Below are 15,526 nucleotides of genomic sequence, written 5' to 3' on the forward strand. Positions count from 1 at the left end.
TGCCACCATGCCTGGCTAATTTTTGTTTTTTTAGTAAAGACTGGGTTTTACCATGTTGACCAGGCTGGTTTCAAACTGCTGACCTCAGATGATCCACCCACCTCAGCCTCCCAAAGTGCTGGGTTTACAGGTGTAAGCCACCGCGTGTGGCCAGAATGATTGTCATTTAATCTGAAACTATGGTGTTTTGGTATAAATTATTTTGATACAACATGTTATTTTGTAGATGGTAGGTAATAGATGGCAGTTGTTTGCTTTTGTACTTGCTTAGAAAAATAAGTTGTCTGCAGGACCATATAGGAACCATTAGAATTGTAAAGAAAGAGATGGTTAAATTTGTTAAGGTGAAGAGGCATATTCAGGAAGGCCTTCATAAAAAAGAATATGCTGGGTCTGTCTTATTTTTTTTTCTTCATTCCTCCTTTTTTTTTTTTTTTTTTTTTTGAGTAGAATCTTGAAAGATAAGTGTTTACCTCTTGGGTGAGAAGTGGAGTGATACATTAAAGAAACAGTCAGTAGTTATGGCTAAAGCATAGGATGGGACAGGTAAGAGAGGAGTCTAAGAAGACTCAGGTTCTTCCTGTGGGTACTCCATAGCCAGATCCTTTTACAAAATGAAGAGTACAGAAAGAATAGCTAGTTTCAGAAGAAAGGCAATGAATTCAGTTTTGAACTTTTGGACTTTGAAATTCTTTTGTGACAGTTCAATAGAAATAAAGAGTAGGCAGTTCTAGATACAGTTCTGTAGCTTTTTTTCTGGACCGAGACCCTGTCCCTTCTATACTTGCTTACATTTCAGGTTTCTTGAAAACAAATAAACCAGATCTTTCTCTGCTTTTCGTCCTATTCTAGCTACTGCCGTATTTCTCTTCTTCCCCTCACAGCCAGCTTCTTAGAAGCTGTTTGCATTTGCCTTCTCTTAGCCTGCTTCTTTCTTACCCTTCAGTGCAGTGCAGTGCAGTCTGACTTTTCCCTGTATCCCTTTACTGAAATGGCTTTCTACGACTTCTGCCCTGCACTTTCGACCCCCAGCAGTCATAAAATCCAGTGAGAGTCTTTCAGGGCTGAGTTAATGGTCTCTCCCTAGTATTTTACAGAGTTGACCTTCCTTTGCAATATCCTGCTCCCTTGCGTCTATGGACCATTCTTGTCTATTCATCCTTCCTGCCTCTAACTCTCAGAATCTAATAACTGGTCAGAAGTCAGTTTACTTAGTCAATATAGATCATCAGGCTTAAGTAAATCTTGATTTATAAGGAAAAATATATGTTGGTTTTTTTGTTTGTTTGTTTTTTGAGACAGGATCTTGCTCTTCCACTCAGGCTGGAATGCAGTAGTCTGATCATAGTTCACTGCAGCCCCAACACCCTGGGCTCAAGTGGTCCTCCTGCCTTAGCCTCCCGAGTAGCTGGGACTACAGGTGTGCATGACCATACCTGGCTAAATTAAAAAAAAAAATTTTTTTTTGAGGGGGAATGGGGTCTTGCTGTGTTACCCAGGCTGGTCTCAAACTCCTGGCCTCAAGCAGTCCTTCTGCCCCAGGCTCACAAAGTGCTGGGATTACAGGCGTGACCCACCGTTCTTGGCCTCAAAAATTACAGAATTTCTTATTCATCCTCTTTAGCTGTAAATACTATTACCCTGTGAATTGATGGAAACTAGGATCTTGGCCACTCCTCTCCCCACTCCATCCCTGTAATAGATAACAGTTCATTCTGACATTTTTCACGTGGGAAAACCAAATTTTAAGATATGACACAGAGAAAACTAATTTATTTAAAAGATAGTTGGTTGTGCATGCCTGATTACTGATTAAAGTGTACACCCAGCTACCAGCTACTCAAGAGGATGAGGTGGGAGGATCGCTTGAATCCACAAGGTCGAGGTTGCAGTAAGCCGTGATCACACCACTTCACTTCAGCCTGGGTGACAGAGTGAGACTCTGTCTCAAAAAATAAAATAAAAAATAAAGTGTACAGAATAGTGGCGGTTGGATAACCTCCCACCTCTGTGGCCATAGGCTAGAAACTGCTACAGTGTCACATCTGGCTCTTGAGCAGGACCCACAATGAAACACCTACCCGCTGCAAGGCCTTCCTTCCTGCAGTACAGTTCCACAGGTCTGAAACTACACTGAAAAACTAAGAAGAGCTGATACATTATGAGCAAAACACAGGGCACTTGTGAGGCAGAAAGTGTGAGGAAATCCATCAATCTGCTTTTCAGGCAGAAATAGTCACAAATAGAGCCAGCCCTGCAAATGTTTGAGGCAAATAAAAAGTTAGCCAGTAAGTAGCCTTCTTAGCTATGCCTGCACACTAGGTGCTAACCAACAGTAGTATTACTGAAGTCATGAAAAATTCTTTAAATATGCGGACGTACAGCATGAATACTGAAATATTTTAATTTTTAAAATACCAATGCATATCATTTATTATCTTTCTCGTATGGGGAAATAAAGAGAAGGATTTTGATAGGAATTATACTTAGCAGAGTAAAATTCATTTGTTTAAACTGTGGAAAAGTGGGTATCATTAAAGATGTCCACACAGAACATTAAAATAATATTGTAACAATATTTGTGACATTTAAAAAAGTTATTTCATTTGGTGTATAGATAGTTTAAAAATCTTTTTTTCACCACTGTACCCAAACTGCCTGACATATAGCAGAGAAGACTGAATAATCTAGAGACCTGATTTAACTTGAAAATAAACCAGAGGCGGCACGTGGTGGCTCATGCTTGTAATCCTAGTACTCTGGGAGGCTGAGACAGGTGGATCCTCGAGTCCAGGAGTTCAAGACCAGCCTGGCCAACATGACAAAACCTCATCTCTACTAAAAATACAAAAGTTAGCTGGGCATGGTGGCACATGCTGTTAGTGCCAGCTACTCAGGAGGCTTAGGCTGGGGGATTGCTTAAGTCTGGGAGGTTGAGGCTGCAGTGAGCTAACGCCACTATACTCCAGCCTGGGCAACAGAGTGAGACCTTGTCTCAAAAAACAAAAAAAACCACATGTGCTTTTTATTTATATTTAAGATTTTTGTTTGTATTTATTTATTTGTTTTTGAGACGGAGTCTCGCTCTGTTGCCCAGGCTGGAGTGCAGTGGTGCAATCTTGGCTCACTGCAACGTCTGCCTCCCAGGTTCAAGCAATTCTCCTGCTTCAGCCTCCTGAGTAGCTGGGACTACAGGTGCATGCCACCATGCCCGGCTAATTTTTTGTATTTTTAGTAGAGATAGCATTTCACTGTGTTACCCAGGATGGTCTCAATCTCTTGACCTCATGATCCACCCGCCTCGGCCTCCCAAAGTGCTGCGATTACAGGCATGAGCCACTGTGCCCTAGCTATACTTTAAAATTTATAATTTAAAAAAAAAGAAAACCAGAGAATCCATTTTAATCTTAGTCATTTAGTTCTGTTTACCTAGGGGTGGGTTGTTGGGATTTTGTTGTTGTTGTTATGTAATGATATATTTGGATTTGTGTTTCCATGTCTGCCATATAGAGTCTTTAATGAAATCGTAAATTAGGTACTCAATATTTATTAGTTGAGTTGAATTAATTTGATTCAGAAATTCTGCTATCTTTTTGTAAATAGCTTCCTTATATTTTAGCTTATTCACCCTGGTAAGAGCTAACATTAAAGCAAAAGGGTTAGGAAAAAAACACAATGTACATGGCATGTTTGGAGGCGTTTGTGAACCTCCATTCCCTACAACCTAACACTTTTTTTTTTTTTTTTTGAGACGGAGTCTCGCGCTGTCGCCCAGGCTGGAGTGCAGTGGCACGATCTCGGCTCACTGCAAGCTCCGCCTCCCGGGTTCACGCCATTCTCCTGCCTCAGCCTCCCGAGTAGCTGGGACTACAGGCGTCCACCACCTCGCCTGGCTAGTTTATTTTTTTTGTATTTTTTAGTAGAGACGGGATTTCACCGTGTTAGCCAGGATGGTCTCGATCTCCTGACCTCGTGATCTGCCCGTCTCGGCCTCCCAAAGTGCTGGGATTACTGGCTTGAGCCACCGCGCCCGGCCACCAACCTAACACTTTCATCTCCCAATACTCTGGCTTTGTTATCCTCATGAATGGTCTCCTTGTTTTTATTACTTCTTCTCTCACAGGGATCCTTCCTCAAGAAGGTTTGTGGCTTTTCCGCCCCATCGCTTCTCCCTTTTTAGTGGCGTAGCACATTTTCTACTGTCCTTATTTTTTCACTTTTTTGCAAGGCTGTCTCTGAAACCCCGCTTTATTTGCTTGTTATAGATAGTCTGGGTGAGGACAGTTTGAGAGATGCCACACCCATGTGCTTCACTTATTTTGATTCTGAATTTTCTGGTTTACAGCTGTGTCCCAATTTTGTTAAGGCTATTCATCTATTGATCTCAAATTATGTTGTGTGTGTACTGAGTTTTAGAAGGCAAAAAAATACATAAAAATGGAAACTCTTTGCAAAAAAAAAAAAGTGGAAAAAGTAAAGGGAAAATAGTTTTGATGGGATACTGACACTATCTTCTGATAGTGGAAATCATTACATTCTCCCCTCAGTTTGTGTAATGGACAAGTTTGTAAAAGATTATGGAGAGTATAATTTTATAGATTCTGTAGTTTTTAAAAATTAATTTCAGAGGTATTTTAAAATCTGATTAGTCTCCAATTGTCAAAGGTCTCTGACACTCTTCCCACTTTAATTAAGTATACAAAGTCTATAAACAAGTCTTTTAAGTAACTCTGGCTTTTTTTTCTTTTTACAAAGCAAGTAAACAGGGTAGTTTTATATGTTCTGTAAGCTGTAAGTTGAGTTTTAAAAGGCTTATCCTTCCATTGTTTTTTTTTGTTTTTTTTTTTTGAAGCAGGGTCTCACTCCGTCATCCAGGTGGGAGTGTAGTGGCATGATCCTCCTACCTCAGCCTCCCAAGAAGCTAGGACCACAGGTGCATGCCACCATGCCCAGCTAATTTTTGTGTGTTTTGTAGAGACATGGTTTTGCCATGTTGGCCCAGGCTGGTCTCAAACTCCTGGCTCAAGCGATCCACCCATCTTGGCCTCCCAAAGTGCTGGAATTACTGGCATGAAACACCACACCCAGCCTGTTCTTTTTTAATGTAAACAAACACATATATGGGTATCCATTCTTGTGAGATAAACAGTAGCATATATATTTAATTTTCTCTACCTTGCTTTTTTTTCATTTACTAATATATTCTGAAGATCATTTCATAATAGTATGTGCAGATATTCTGATATGCCTCAGGTCTTTTTTTTTTTTTTTTAAAGAGACAGAGTCTCACCCTGTCGCACAGGTTGTAGTGCAGTGGCACGATCTCGGCTCACTGCAACCTCTGCCTCCCTATTCACTTTTAATAGCTCCTTAGTACTTTATTGTAGAGTACTAAAAAAGCTGGAGGTAGACACGAAAGGAAAAAACAGAAAATGCATATTTTAAAACGTTGAAAAAGAAAAAAACAAGAAACACAAAATGATTATTTATTATTGTATTACCAGCAAAAATGTGAAAAGATGTTTGTATAAGGCTATTCATTGTAGCACTATTAGTTGTCATAGCAAAATACTGGAATAAACCCAAATGTTCATCAATGAGGATTAAATGAATAAAATATAGTACTCTACTATAATTTGAAATTACAACCTGCTCCAATTACCTATGCAAAGTTCCTACCAATTAAAATTTTTGCTTAAGTATGATTAGAAATGGTCATGTATCAATGCTACTGAGACTCTCAGACATTTATAGGAGGCATACCCTTTAACAGGTTCTTTTAACTGCCATCATCCTGGCCAGCATCGAAAAGGAAGCTTTTGTTACTCACCCTGTATGATTGTATTAGAAGTTACATTAAATCACTTTCATTCTTTCTCCTTTGTATTTTACAGCTGGCGTAACCTTGACAACAGATTGCCTTGAAGATAGTCTCCTTACATGCTACTGGGGGTGCAGTGTTCAAAAATTATATGAAGCTCTGCAGAAGCATGTTTATTGCTTCAGAATAAGCACCCCCCAAGCATTAGAAGATGCTCTGTATAGTGAATATCTCTATCAGGAACAGTATTTGTATCCTTTTATCTGATATACCCATCAACACTGAAACTTAGACTTCTTATGGATAAAGTGTTGCTAACTTACGGATCATTTTTGGTCTATTTTTGTTCTTATGGTTATAGTGGCAATTTGCCTTTACATTTTCAAAAAGTATTAAAAAGGATAGCAAAGAAGAACTATATTGCCAGTTACCAAGAGATACTAAAATTGAAGACTTTGGCACAGTGCCCAGATCTCGCTATCCATTGGTAGCGCTATTGACCTTAGCTGATGAAGATGACCGGGAAATTTATGATATTGTAAGTAACTGAAAAATTTGGAAGCATTACCTTTAAGTGATTTGAATGGTGGTTCTTCATTATTTGATAAATAGAAAAAGTTTTGTTTTAATTTCTGAGGATGTGCATTTGGCTTAGAAACTATATACCTATTTAGTTTTTATATGTGTAACAGTACCTTCAGAGTATGACTTTTTTTTTGCCTTATGGATCACAGTAATATGACTTTATTTGGAAAATAAAAGATATATAATGGTTGAATTAAGTTAATTTCATCATTCTGTATTCTGTCATATTTGCTGTGTAGAAGCAGTCTGTTGGGAAGCATGTTTATTCTGAACATGTTTAGCACTGAATAAATAAGCATAATAATGATCTAAAGTGCTCAATTTTAAGATAGTATCTACTCTTTTTTTTTTTTTTGCCTGCTTGCAGTCACCTTGTTTCCATCAAAGTCCCTGCTGCACGTATATCTTATATATCTGGTGCCTGTATTTTCAGTAATTATAGTAATCTTCTTTTCTCATTATGTGCTAAGTATTTTTTCAGTCTGGTAGTTGATTCCTATTAGGAAGTTAAAAGTATCTTAGAGATCTAAGAGGACTGAAACTTCGACAATCATCCGAGTATAATAGAAACTTAGACATGAAATAAGCTTTTTTTTTTTTTTTTTTTTTTGAGACGGAGTCTCGCTCTGTCGCCCAGGCTGGAGTGCTGTGGCCGGATCTCAGCTCACTGCAAGCTCCGCCTCCCGGGTTTACGCCATTCTCCTGCCTCAGCCTCCCGAGTAGCTGGGACTACAGGCGCCCGCCACCTCGCCCGGCTAGTTTTTTGTTTTTTGTTTTTTTTTTTTTAGTAAAGATGGGGTTTCACTGTGTTAGCCAAGATGGTCTCGATCTCCTGACCTCGTGATCCGCCCATCTCGGCTCCCAAAGTGCTGGGATTACAGGCTTGAGCCACCGCGGCCGGCCGGCATGAAATAAACTTTTAATGAAATTGTATCATGGTAAAAATATCCTTACACACAATTGACTACTTTTTTAAAGTGTTTAATATAGATTATTCATTAATAAACATATGGTAACATTGTTTTGTGATACTTCGTAATATGCAAAGTACGTTCACAAACATTAACTTATTTTTTTCTTCCAACAACCTGGTTTCTTAGGACAAGGCAAATATTCTCCTTTTACAGACTGAAACAGAGTCAAGAAAAATCCCAGTCATTCAGGCAGTAAGATATGGAACAAGGGCTTGACTCTGAGCATTTTTTGTTTGTTTGTTTGTTTTTGTTTTTTGAGTGTATTTTTTTTTTAGCAGGAATATCTTCCTGCAACAAGTGTACATTGAGCTTTGGAAGGTGCAGACTCTTTGGGAAATCTGGACCCTCCTTACTCGTTTGCAGTTAAGCATCTAGGTTTTTGGTTTTTAATATTTTCAAACTGAACTTCCATTTTTTTCCAAGTCATGGGGAGCAGAGGGGAAGGAAATGGGGATATGTAGGTCACTAGAGACAAAGTTGCAGATATATAAAATGAACTGGTCTAGAGATCTAATGTACAGCATAAGGACTATAGTTAATATGGTATTGCTTTTGGGATTTTTGGTGCTCTTGCCACATGCAAAAAAATGGAAGTAACTATGTAAGATGATGCATATATTAATTTGCATTATTATAGTAACCATTTCACTAGGTATATATATATCATAACATCCTGTTGTACACCTTAAATATATACAATAAAAATACAAAAGTCATACCAGCAGTAGTGTATTTCCAGAACTTAGTACAGTGCCTAGGACACAATAGGGGTTCAATAAATATTTGATAAGTAAAAGAAAAAAAAAAAAAGTCATACTAGGCAGTGTTAATGAACCTCACAGAGCCTGACAGCAAAATACCTTAGCTGTACCTTGCATGCACCTTAGTGTGCATGACAGGCCTTCTGGCTTCCTCCCTCCTTTCTCTCCGTTTCAGTTAGAGATAAATAAAACATGTTAAGTTGGTGTCTCCTATTTCCAGCTTCTTTGTTCTTGACCCTGTGTGCTTGGGTAAGGAAGCCCTTCTGCCCCCACTGTGTGTGCCCTCTCTTCTAAGTTTCTTGGGTTCTGTTCTCGTTTTTCCTTTGGTTCAACACAAAAGGATCATATCGCAGTCATTTTCCCTCCCAGCTTCCCCCTTGCATTCCTTGTCCCTTCACTGATAGTGCTGTCTACTCTAGGTGCTCAGGGTCTTTTTTTTTTCTAACTTTTTCCCCCTGTCCAAACAGGGAGTGATTGTGTGTCTGTGTGGTAAAATATATATAACATAAAGTTTGCCATTTTAACCATTTGTGTGTGTGTGTGTTTTCAGTTCAGTGGCCTTGTAGGCCAGAGAAGGGTTTGTTATCAGGTCACTAATCACACTGGATGAAGGCTGTGTGGCCCAGCTGTAATTATGGGAGGCTTATTCCCATAGGGGAGCCTGAGTGTCTCCCAAGGGTTAACAGCCGTCTTCTCTTGTACTTTGTGTATGACTCTGTGTCTGGGTCCTTTTGAATGTCTTTTATTGTCGTCTGTGGGCTCCCTCCTTTTTTTCTGTTAATCCTTGCTTCTCTTGTCTCTTATTTCTCAGATTGGGGGTAATATTGGCACTCAAATACATTTATTAGTGTATTTTGTATTAATGTTCTCTGTTTATAATTTTAAAAGCAAATGGACCATTTCCTATTTCTTTCGCATATGTGTTTTTTGAGTATTTTATCTGTGGGTCAGGGACTATATATTTTTTTAAAAACTTATTACTAAAATATCATTTTTATTTTAACAGCAAAGGATTATATTTAGGTAGTACAATTAGGAACCAGTTTGTTGTTTTAGGTTAAAAAAAGGAAAGCAGGAATTGTTACTACAAAATTTTGACTTTAACATTTTTTCATTTTTACTTAATTACATTGGCTTTTATTCTGTATTATTCAGATAATACATTTGTGTCAGGAAAAAAAATTAGAAAGTGTAGATAAGCCAAAAGGAGAGAAGTATAATAATCTGTATTCTATCATCCAAAAATAATAACTGTGAATATTTGTATCTTTCCAAATCTTTATATATGTAATTTTAAGAAAACAGGCTAAAATGATACATTTTATACTATGTTGTGACCTGCTTTCACTTAATAGTATATTCGAACATTTTTTTCATATCAAATATTTACCCACAGCTACATATATAACTAGTATGATAATAGCTTCAGAGGCTTTTAATATTAAATCAAATGACAAAATTGGTTTGTTTTTTGTTTGTTTTTTGGTTTTTTTTTTGTTTTGAGACAGAATCTCGCTCTTTCGCCCAGGCTGGTGTGCAGTGGCGCGATCTCAGCTCACTGCAACCTCTGCCTCCTGGGTTCAAGCAATTCTCCTGCCTCAGCCCCCCAAGTAGCTGGGATTACAGGCACACACCACCATGCCCGGCTAATTTGTGTATATTTAGTAGAGGTGGGGTTTCACCATGTTGGCCAGGTTAGTCTTGAACCCCTGACCTTGTGATCCACCCAACTCGGCCTCCCAAAGTGCTGGGATTACAAGTGTGAGCCACTGCTCCTAGCCAACAAAATTGTTAGTATGAAGTGGTAACTACTATTTTCTACTAACCCTGTCATTTTGATTTAATATTAAAAGCCTCTGATGCTATTACTAAATTAATAAATCTTTATAAGCTTGTAAAGAATATTGTGTTTTTGCAACTAATGTAGGGTTTTAAAACTTTTTATTTGTACATAATTTCAAAAAGTTGCAAAAATAAAAAAATAAAAGAACACCCATATACCCTGTACCTGGATCTCCTATTGTTAACATTTCTGTCCTTTGCATTATTGTTCACTCATTTATGTATGTATGTATGTATGTATGTGTTGATTGATTGAGAGAGAGAGGGTCTTGCTCTATCACCAGGCTGGAATGTAGTGGCACAGTCATGGCTCACTGCAGCCTCAACCTCTTGAGCTCAAGTGATCATCCTGCCTCAGCCTTCTAAGCAACTGGGTTTACAGGAATGCACCACTGTGCCAGGCTAAATTAAAAAAAAAATTTTTTTTTTGTAAAAACAAGGTCTTACTGTGTTGCCCCGGCTGGTCTCAAACTCCTGAGCTCAAGTAGTCCTCCCACCGTGATCTCCCAAAGGGCTGAGATGACAGGCGTGAGCCACCACACCCAGCCTGCTCATATGTTTATACATACACATATATATGATTGTATATATATTCTAAATCAATGATTTGAGAATAAGTTGCATACATGATGCTTCTTTACCCCTAAATACTTCAGTGCGTATTTCCTAAAAATAAGGATGCTTTCTTATATAACCACAGTATAGTCATCTTCTTTATAAATTTAACATTGTACAGTATTTTATCCAATTCACAACCAATTTTCTTCTCCAGTTCAGGTTCTAGTCTAGAGCCAGACTTTGTATTTGTCATGGATCTTTAGCTTCCTTTAGCCTGGAACATTTCCATACTCTGTCTTTTATGACATGAGCATGTTTTAAGGATATAGTCACACACACACACACACACCCTTTTTGTAAATTAAAAGATTCTCATTTTGTTTGTCTGATTTTTCTTACGATCAGATCAAAGTTATGCAGCTGCAGCCAGTGAGCTGCCCGGGTAATGTGTTGTTTTCAGAGTGCCACCTCTAGAAGCATGCAATGTTCTTTTCTCTAATTGGTCATGTTAATTTTGATCTCTTAGTTAAGGTGTTATCTGATTTCTCCACTCTTCTGTTTTTTTCTCCCCCTTGGTCTGTGAGGAGGCACTGTAAGATCATGTAAATATCCTGCTTTTTATTTAAAAAAAAATGTTTGTCCTAGATTTAACATCCATTGATGATTCTTGCCAGATTTCATCTTTACTGTGATGGTTGCAAAATAATTATTTTCCAACTCTAGCCCTCCCTCCAGTCAGTTCTTGGCATTCTACAACAAGCAAGAGACTTCCTGTCTCTCCCATTTGTTTGTTTGCTTATCTGTTGTCTCTATGGCCTCATGAATTTTTCCCCCAGTGTTTTATAACTCATGACTGAATTTAATTATTTTGGTGTTCAAACTGCCATTTCCCTGTGCTTCCTGCCAAAACTGAGGGTTTGTAGTCAAACTGTGTCCATAGATTACTTGGATTCTCTCAAAAGTCAGAAAACCTTACAAAGAAATATATTCATGTTGTTTTCTTCCATATCCCTTCCTCTCCATTCCCACACACCCCAGTCCTTAGAGATAATTGTTGTTTTCCGATTTATCCGCCGTTTTTTATTTTCTCTTTTTTCTTACACAAAAGATAGCACATTCTCTATGCTATGTATGCTGTTTTGTACTTTGCTTTTTTTCACTTCAGAAAATCTGGAAATCACTGCACACCAGTTTGCAGAGATTATCTTCACTTTTTTTTTTTTTGATAGCTGCATAGCACCTCACTGTGTGTATGCTGTGCATATTCCATAGTTATTCTGCCAGTCTCCTGTGCTTGGACATTCAGGTACTTTCTAATATTCTGCAGTAACAAATAATCTTATGCTGAATAATCCGTATATACATATCTTAATATTGTTGGAATTGTATGGTTGAAGTGTAAATGCATGTTGTTTTGTTAGATGTTGCCATTGGAATTGTACCTTTTTGTAAAAAAACATTTCCACCAACAATATATGAGAGTGTATTTACACAGAGTTCATTGACAAGCTTTTGAATTTTTGTCACTCTGATGAGTGAACAGTGGTGCAGTATTAATTTTATTTAAACATCTTTTAATATGGTCATAGTTCATGTTTATATCTTTTTATGAATTGTCCATGTGTTTTGCCCATTTTTCTATAGGATTTTGGCCATTTTTCTTCAGTTTTTAAAAGTTCTTCATAAATTAGGAATATTAACCTTTAATCTGTGACACACCTTGTGAATATTCTAGTTCATCATGTGTTTTGACTTTGTTTATGGTGCTTTTTATCATGTATGTTTTTAATTCTTATATAGTCAAGTGTATTTACTCTGGGTTTTGAGTCATAGTTAATGTCTTTCCTTACACTGAGACTAAAATGGAATTTATTCATTTTCTTCTAGTACTTGTACAGTTTTATTTTTTACATTTAGATCTCTTATGTGTCTGGAGTTTATTCTTACGTATGGTATGAGGAATGCATCTAATTATATATTTTTCCCATAGCTATCCGGTTGTCCCAATACTGTTTATTAAAAAAAACTCTGGTGATTTGACATGACACCTTTATTATATTTTTACACATAACTAGGTCTGTTTCTGGACTGTTTATCCTGTTTCATCCATCTGTCTATTCATGTGCCAGTACCATACTGTTTTAATTTTAAAGACTTCGTAGTCTGTTTTATTATCTGACGGGGCTAGTCGCCCTCATGGCTCTCTCTCTTTTCAGTATTTTTCTAGCTCTTCTTTTGTGTTCATTTTTCTGTATGAGAATTTTAGAGTCAATGCATGTAGCTCTCTAAACAAAAGTGTTTTCTCTGGTCCCCGTACGTCCAAGCTTCTTAAAAGACTGTTTAATACTGACTTTAATTCCTCTCCTTCATTTCCTTTTTTAGTCCTCTCAAAGATTCCTTTGTCCATTGTGATCACATTAAATTTGTAAATTTGAGTACAATTAAAATAACTGCCAAAAATATGTCAGTAACTGATTCCTCTGTAGTGATTATGATTTAATCAGATCGATGCAAGTTTTCTAATTTATCAGCCTTTTATTTTTGAGAAGCATTTTTTTTTTTTTGGCAGAAGACAAAGTGTCTAGAAGCAGTTGAAAATTATTTTTCACATATTTGTGAAATAATGTAAAGATTTTAAGTACTGACCAGTGTTCAATTTTTATTTTAGATTTCCATGGTGTCAGTGATTCATATTCCTGATAGGACTTATAAACTATCCTGCAGAATATTGTATCAATATTTACTCTTGGCTCAAGGTCAATTTCATGATCTTAAGGTAAGTCGTACTCTGTAGTCTTATCTCTGTCTCTTTTGTTTACAGAGTTTCAAAGAATGGCCATTTATGAAAAGATGATTGTATTTTTCAGTTAATAATTATAGAAGATAACTATTCTTTACAGTTGGATTTGCTAGCTCATAAATTTTCAGCATCTTATGACCCCCAGTTTTAAAGAGTAATTGTTATTTATAATAATCTTTAAACTTATGTCTTTGATTTTCAGCAACTTTTCATGTCTGCAAATAATAATTTCACTCCCTCCAACAATTCCTCTTCAGAAGAAAAAAACACAGACAGAAGTTTGTTGGAAAAGGTGGGACTCTCTGAAAGTGAAGTTGAGCCATCGGAGGAGAACAGCAAGGACTGTGTTGTTTGCCAGAATGGGACTGTGAACTGGGTGCTCTTACCATGCAGACACACCTGCCTGTGTGATGGCTGCGTGAAGTATTTTCAGCAGTGCCCAATGTGCAGGCAGTTTGTTCAGGAATCTTTTGCACTTTGCAGTCAAAAAGAGCAAGATAAAGACAAACCGAAGACTCTTTGAAGACATTGTAACACTGAAAAGTACACTTTCTACTAAAGATGCAGAAATTGATGATCTTGGAATTCATTATAACATGGAATCTACAGTATGGGCCATCAATGAAAATTCTATTTTAACTTCATATTTGTATGGTACATGGATGATAAAAATTGGTTATTCCTTTCTGCTTAGTGAATGAATACTGAAATTCATCTGTGTTGATACATAAAAATTCATTCAACTCTTGAAAAGAATCTATGAGTTTGGCCTTTTATTAGCTAGATTTCCTCTCACGTTAATTAGAAAAATCATTCTGAAAGGCAATCCATTGAAAATTTGAAGAGGTTAAAGTCTTAAGATCACTAAATGTTTTACCTTTGATGTAATCTGGAGAACAATTAAGAAAAAACTTAATTCTGCTTAAAGTAATTGTGTGTTCTCTAGTTTATACAAAGGAGTTGGAATGAGCTTCTTTAAATCTTTTCCTGAAATACCAGTTTTTATAAATATCCATCTGTTTGGTTTCTAATGTCCCTTATAGTTACATAAATACAGGTCATAGTTTTTAAATACTCGTTCTTAAATCATAAATACAAGATATAATTCTTGACTGTTCTCAGTGAATTATAAAATGGTACTCATCTATAGGAGGCAGGTATATAAAATTTGGATAGTAAGATTTTTTGGATAATTAAATTTATTAAGTTGATAGTCAAGTGTGATTAGATTAGCAGAATGTGATCTACCAGGGAAGACCTGCGAGACCGTTCATGCCTTGCCTTAGGTTTCTGCTTGCACAGCAAATCCATCCAGAACTGAGGTGGGAGGGGGAAGGTTAGCTAGAAAAATCACTAAAACAAACAAATAACTATTTTTCCAGTGTATTTTTATTCCAAGTAAACCCTGTATCCTTCTGAATAGTAAATTACTTTGTTCATCCATTGTTCTGTCTTTGTAAGAATTGAAAAACTTGGTAGGCAGAAAGACCCCACCCTCTTCTCTTTCCAAGATGACTCAAAGAAAAAGGTAAATCAGAGCCTTCCATGTTTTCAGTAAGAATTATCCTAACTCACCAAGAAAGCAGATCATGGCAAATAAACTGTGACCTTCAGGGAGATTTTTCAAGCCTCTTTTTGTCCTGTTTGTATTAAGAATAATGCCTTGCCTTTATATCTGTATTTTTATATAGTTCTATTCCAACCAGGTATAGCACTCTGAAGATGACGTTATCTATTCTCCATTTTATAAACCAAATCAAACTTTCATCTACATTCACTAGCTATGTAATAAATACCTTGTAAGAGCCAGATACTTGTTGAAAGTCTGGGCTACAAAGAATCAGTCAAGACTCCTGATGTCAAGTATTTGAGCATAAAAGGAGCATTGATGGCTAATTAGAACCCCCCCTCCACCCCGCCTTGCGGCCTCCCCCACCCCCAAGCCAGAAGTTCCTAAGACTGTTCCAACCCTGCCACTGGAAGCAGGGTAATCCAAAGCTGCAGTCCCTGCTGCTCTTAACTAGTAGTATAACAATCTTGAAAACTCTCTTTGTCACGTAAATTGGGGGAATATTCAGACTGCATCCTAGCTCTGCTGCCTCGCTATAGATCTCTTTGTACCTTAACTGTCCTAGACACATAGTTGGTTTCTCATCAGAAGTAGATTCCACCAAGCCTGTATTCT

At 37.2% G+C, this 15,526-nt stretch overlaps 1 protein-coding gene across 1 annotated transcript in view; it reads left to right on the forward strand.

The window, feature by feature from the left end:
* CGRRF1 (cell growth regulator with ring finger domain 1) overlaps nucleotides 1–14,785 on the forward strand; it is a 29,188-nt gene extending 14,403 nt beyond the window's left edge. Inside the window, exons 3-6 of the mRNA XM_025393056.1 lie at nucleotides 5,895–6,072; nucleotides 6,212–6,359; nucleotides 13,210–13,317; nucleotides 13,544–14,785. Of these exons, the coding sequence (XP_025248841.1) occupies nucleotides 5,895–6,072; nucleotides 6,212–6,359; nucleotides 13,210–13,317; nucleotides 13,544–13,864 (755 nt within the window). The 3' untranslated portion in view covers nucleotides 13,865–14,785. The remainder of the gene's footprint in view (nucleotides 1–5,894; nucleotides 6,073–6,211; nucleotides 6,360–13,209; nucleotides 13,318–13,543) is intronic.
* Nucleotides 14,786–15,526: the final 741 nt, after the last annotated feature.

This window comes from Theropithecus gelada, chromosome 7b, assembly GCF_003255815.1.
Source record: "Theropithecus gelada isolate Dixy chromosome 7b, Tgel_1.0, whole genome shotgun sequence".
NCBI lineage: Eukaryota > Metazoa > Chordata > Mammalia > Primates > Cercopithecidae > Theropithecus > Theropithecus gelada.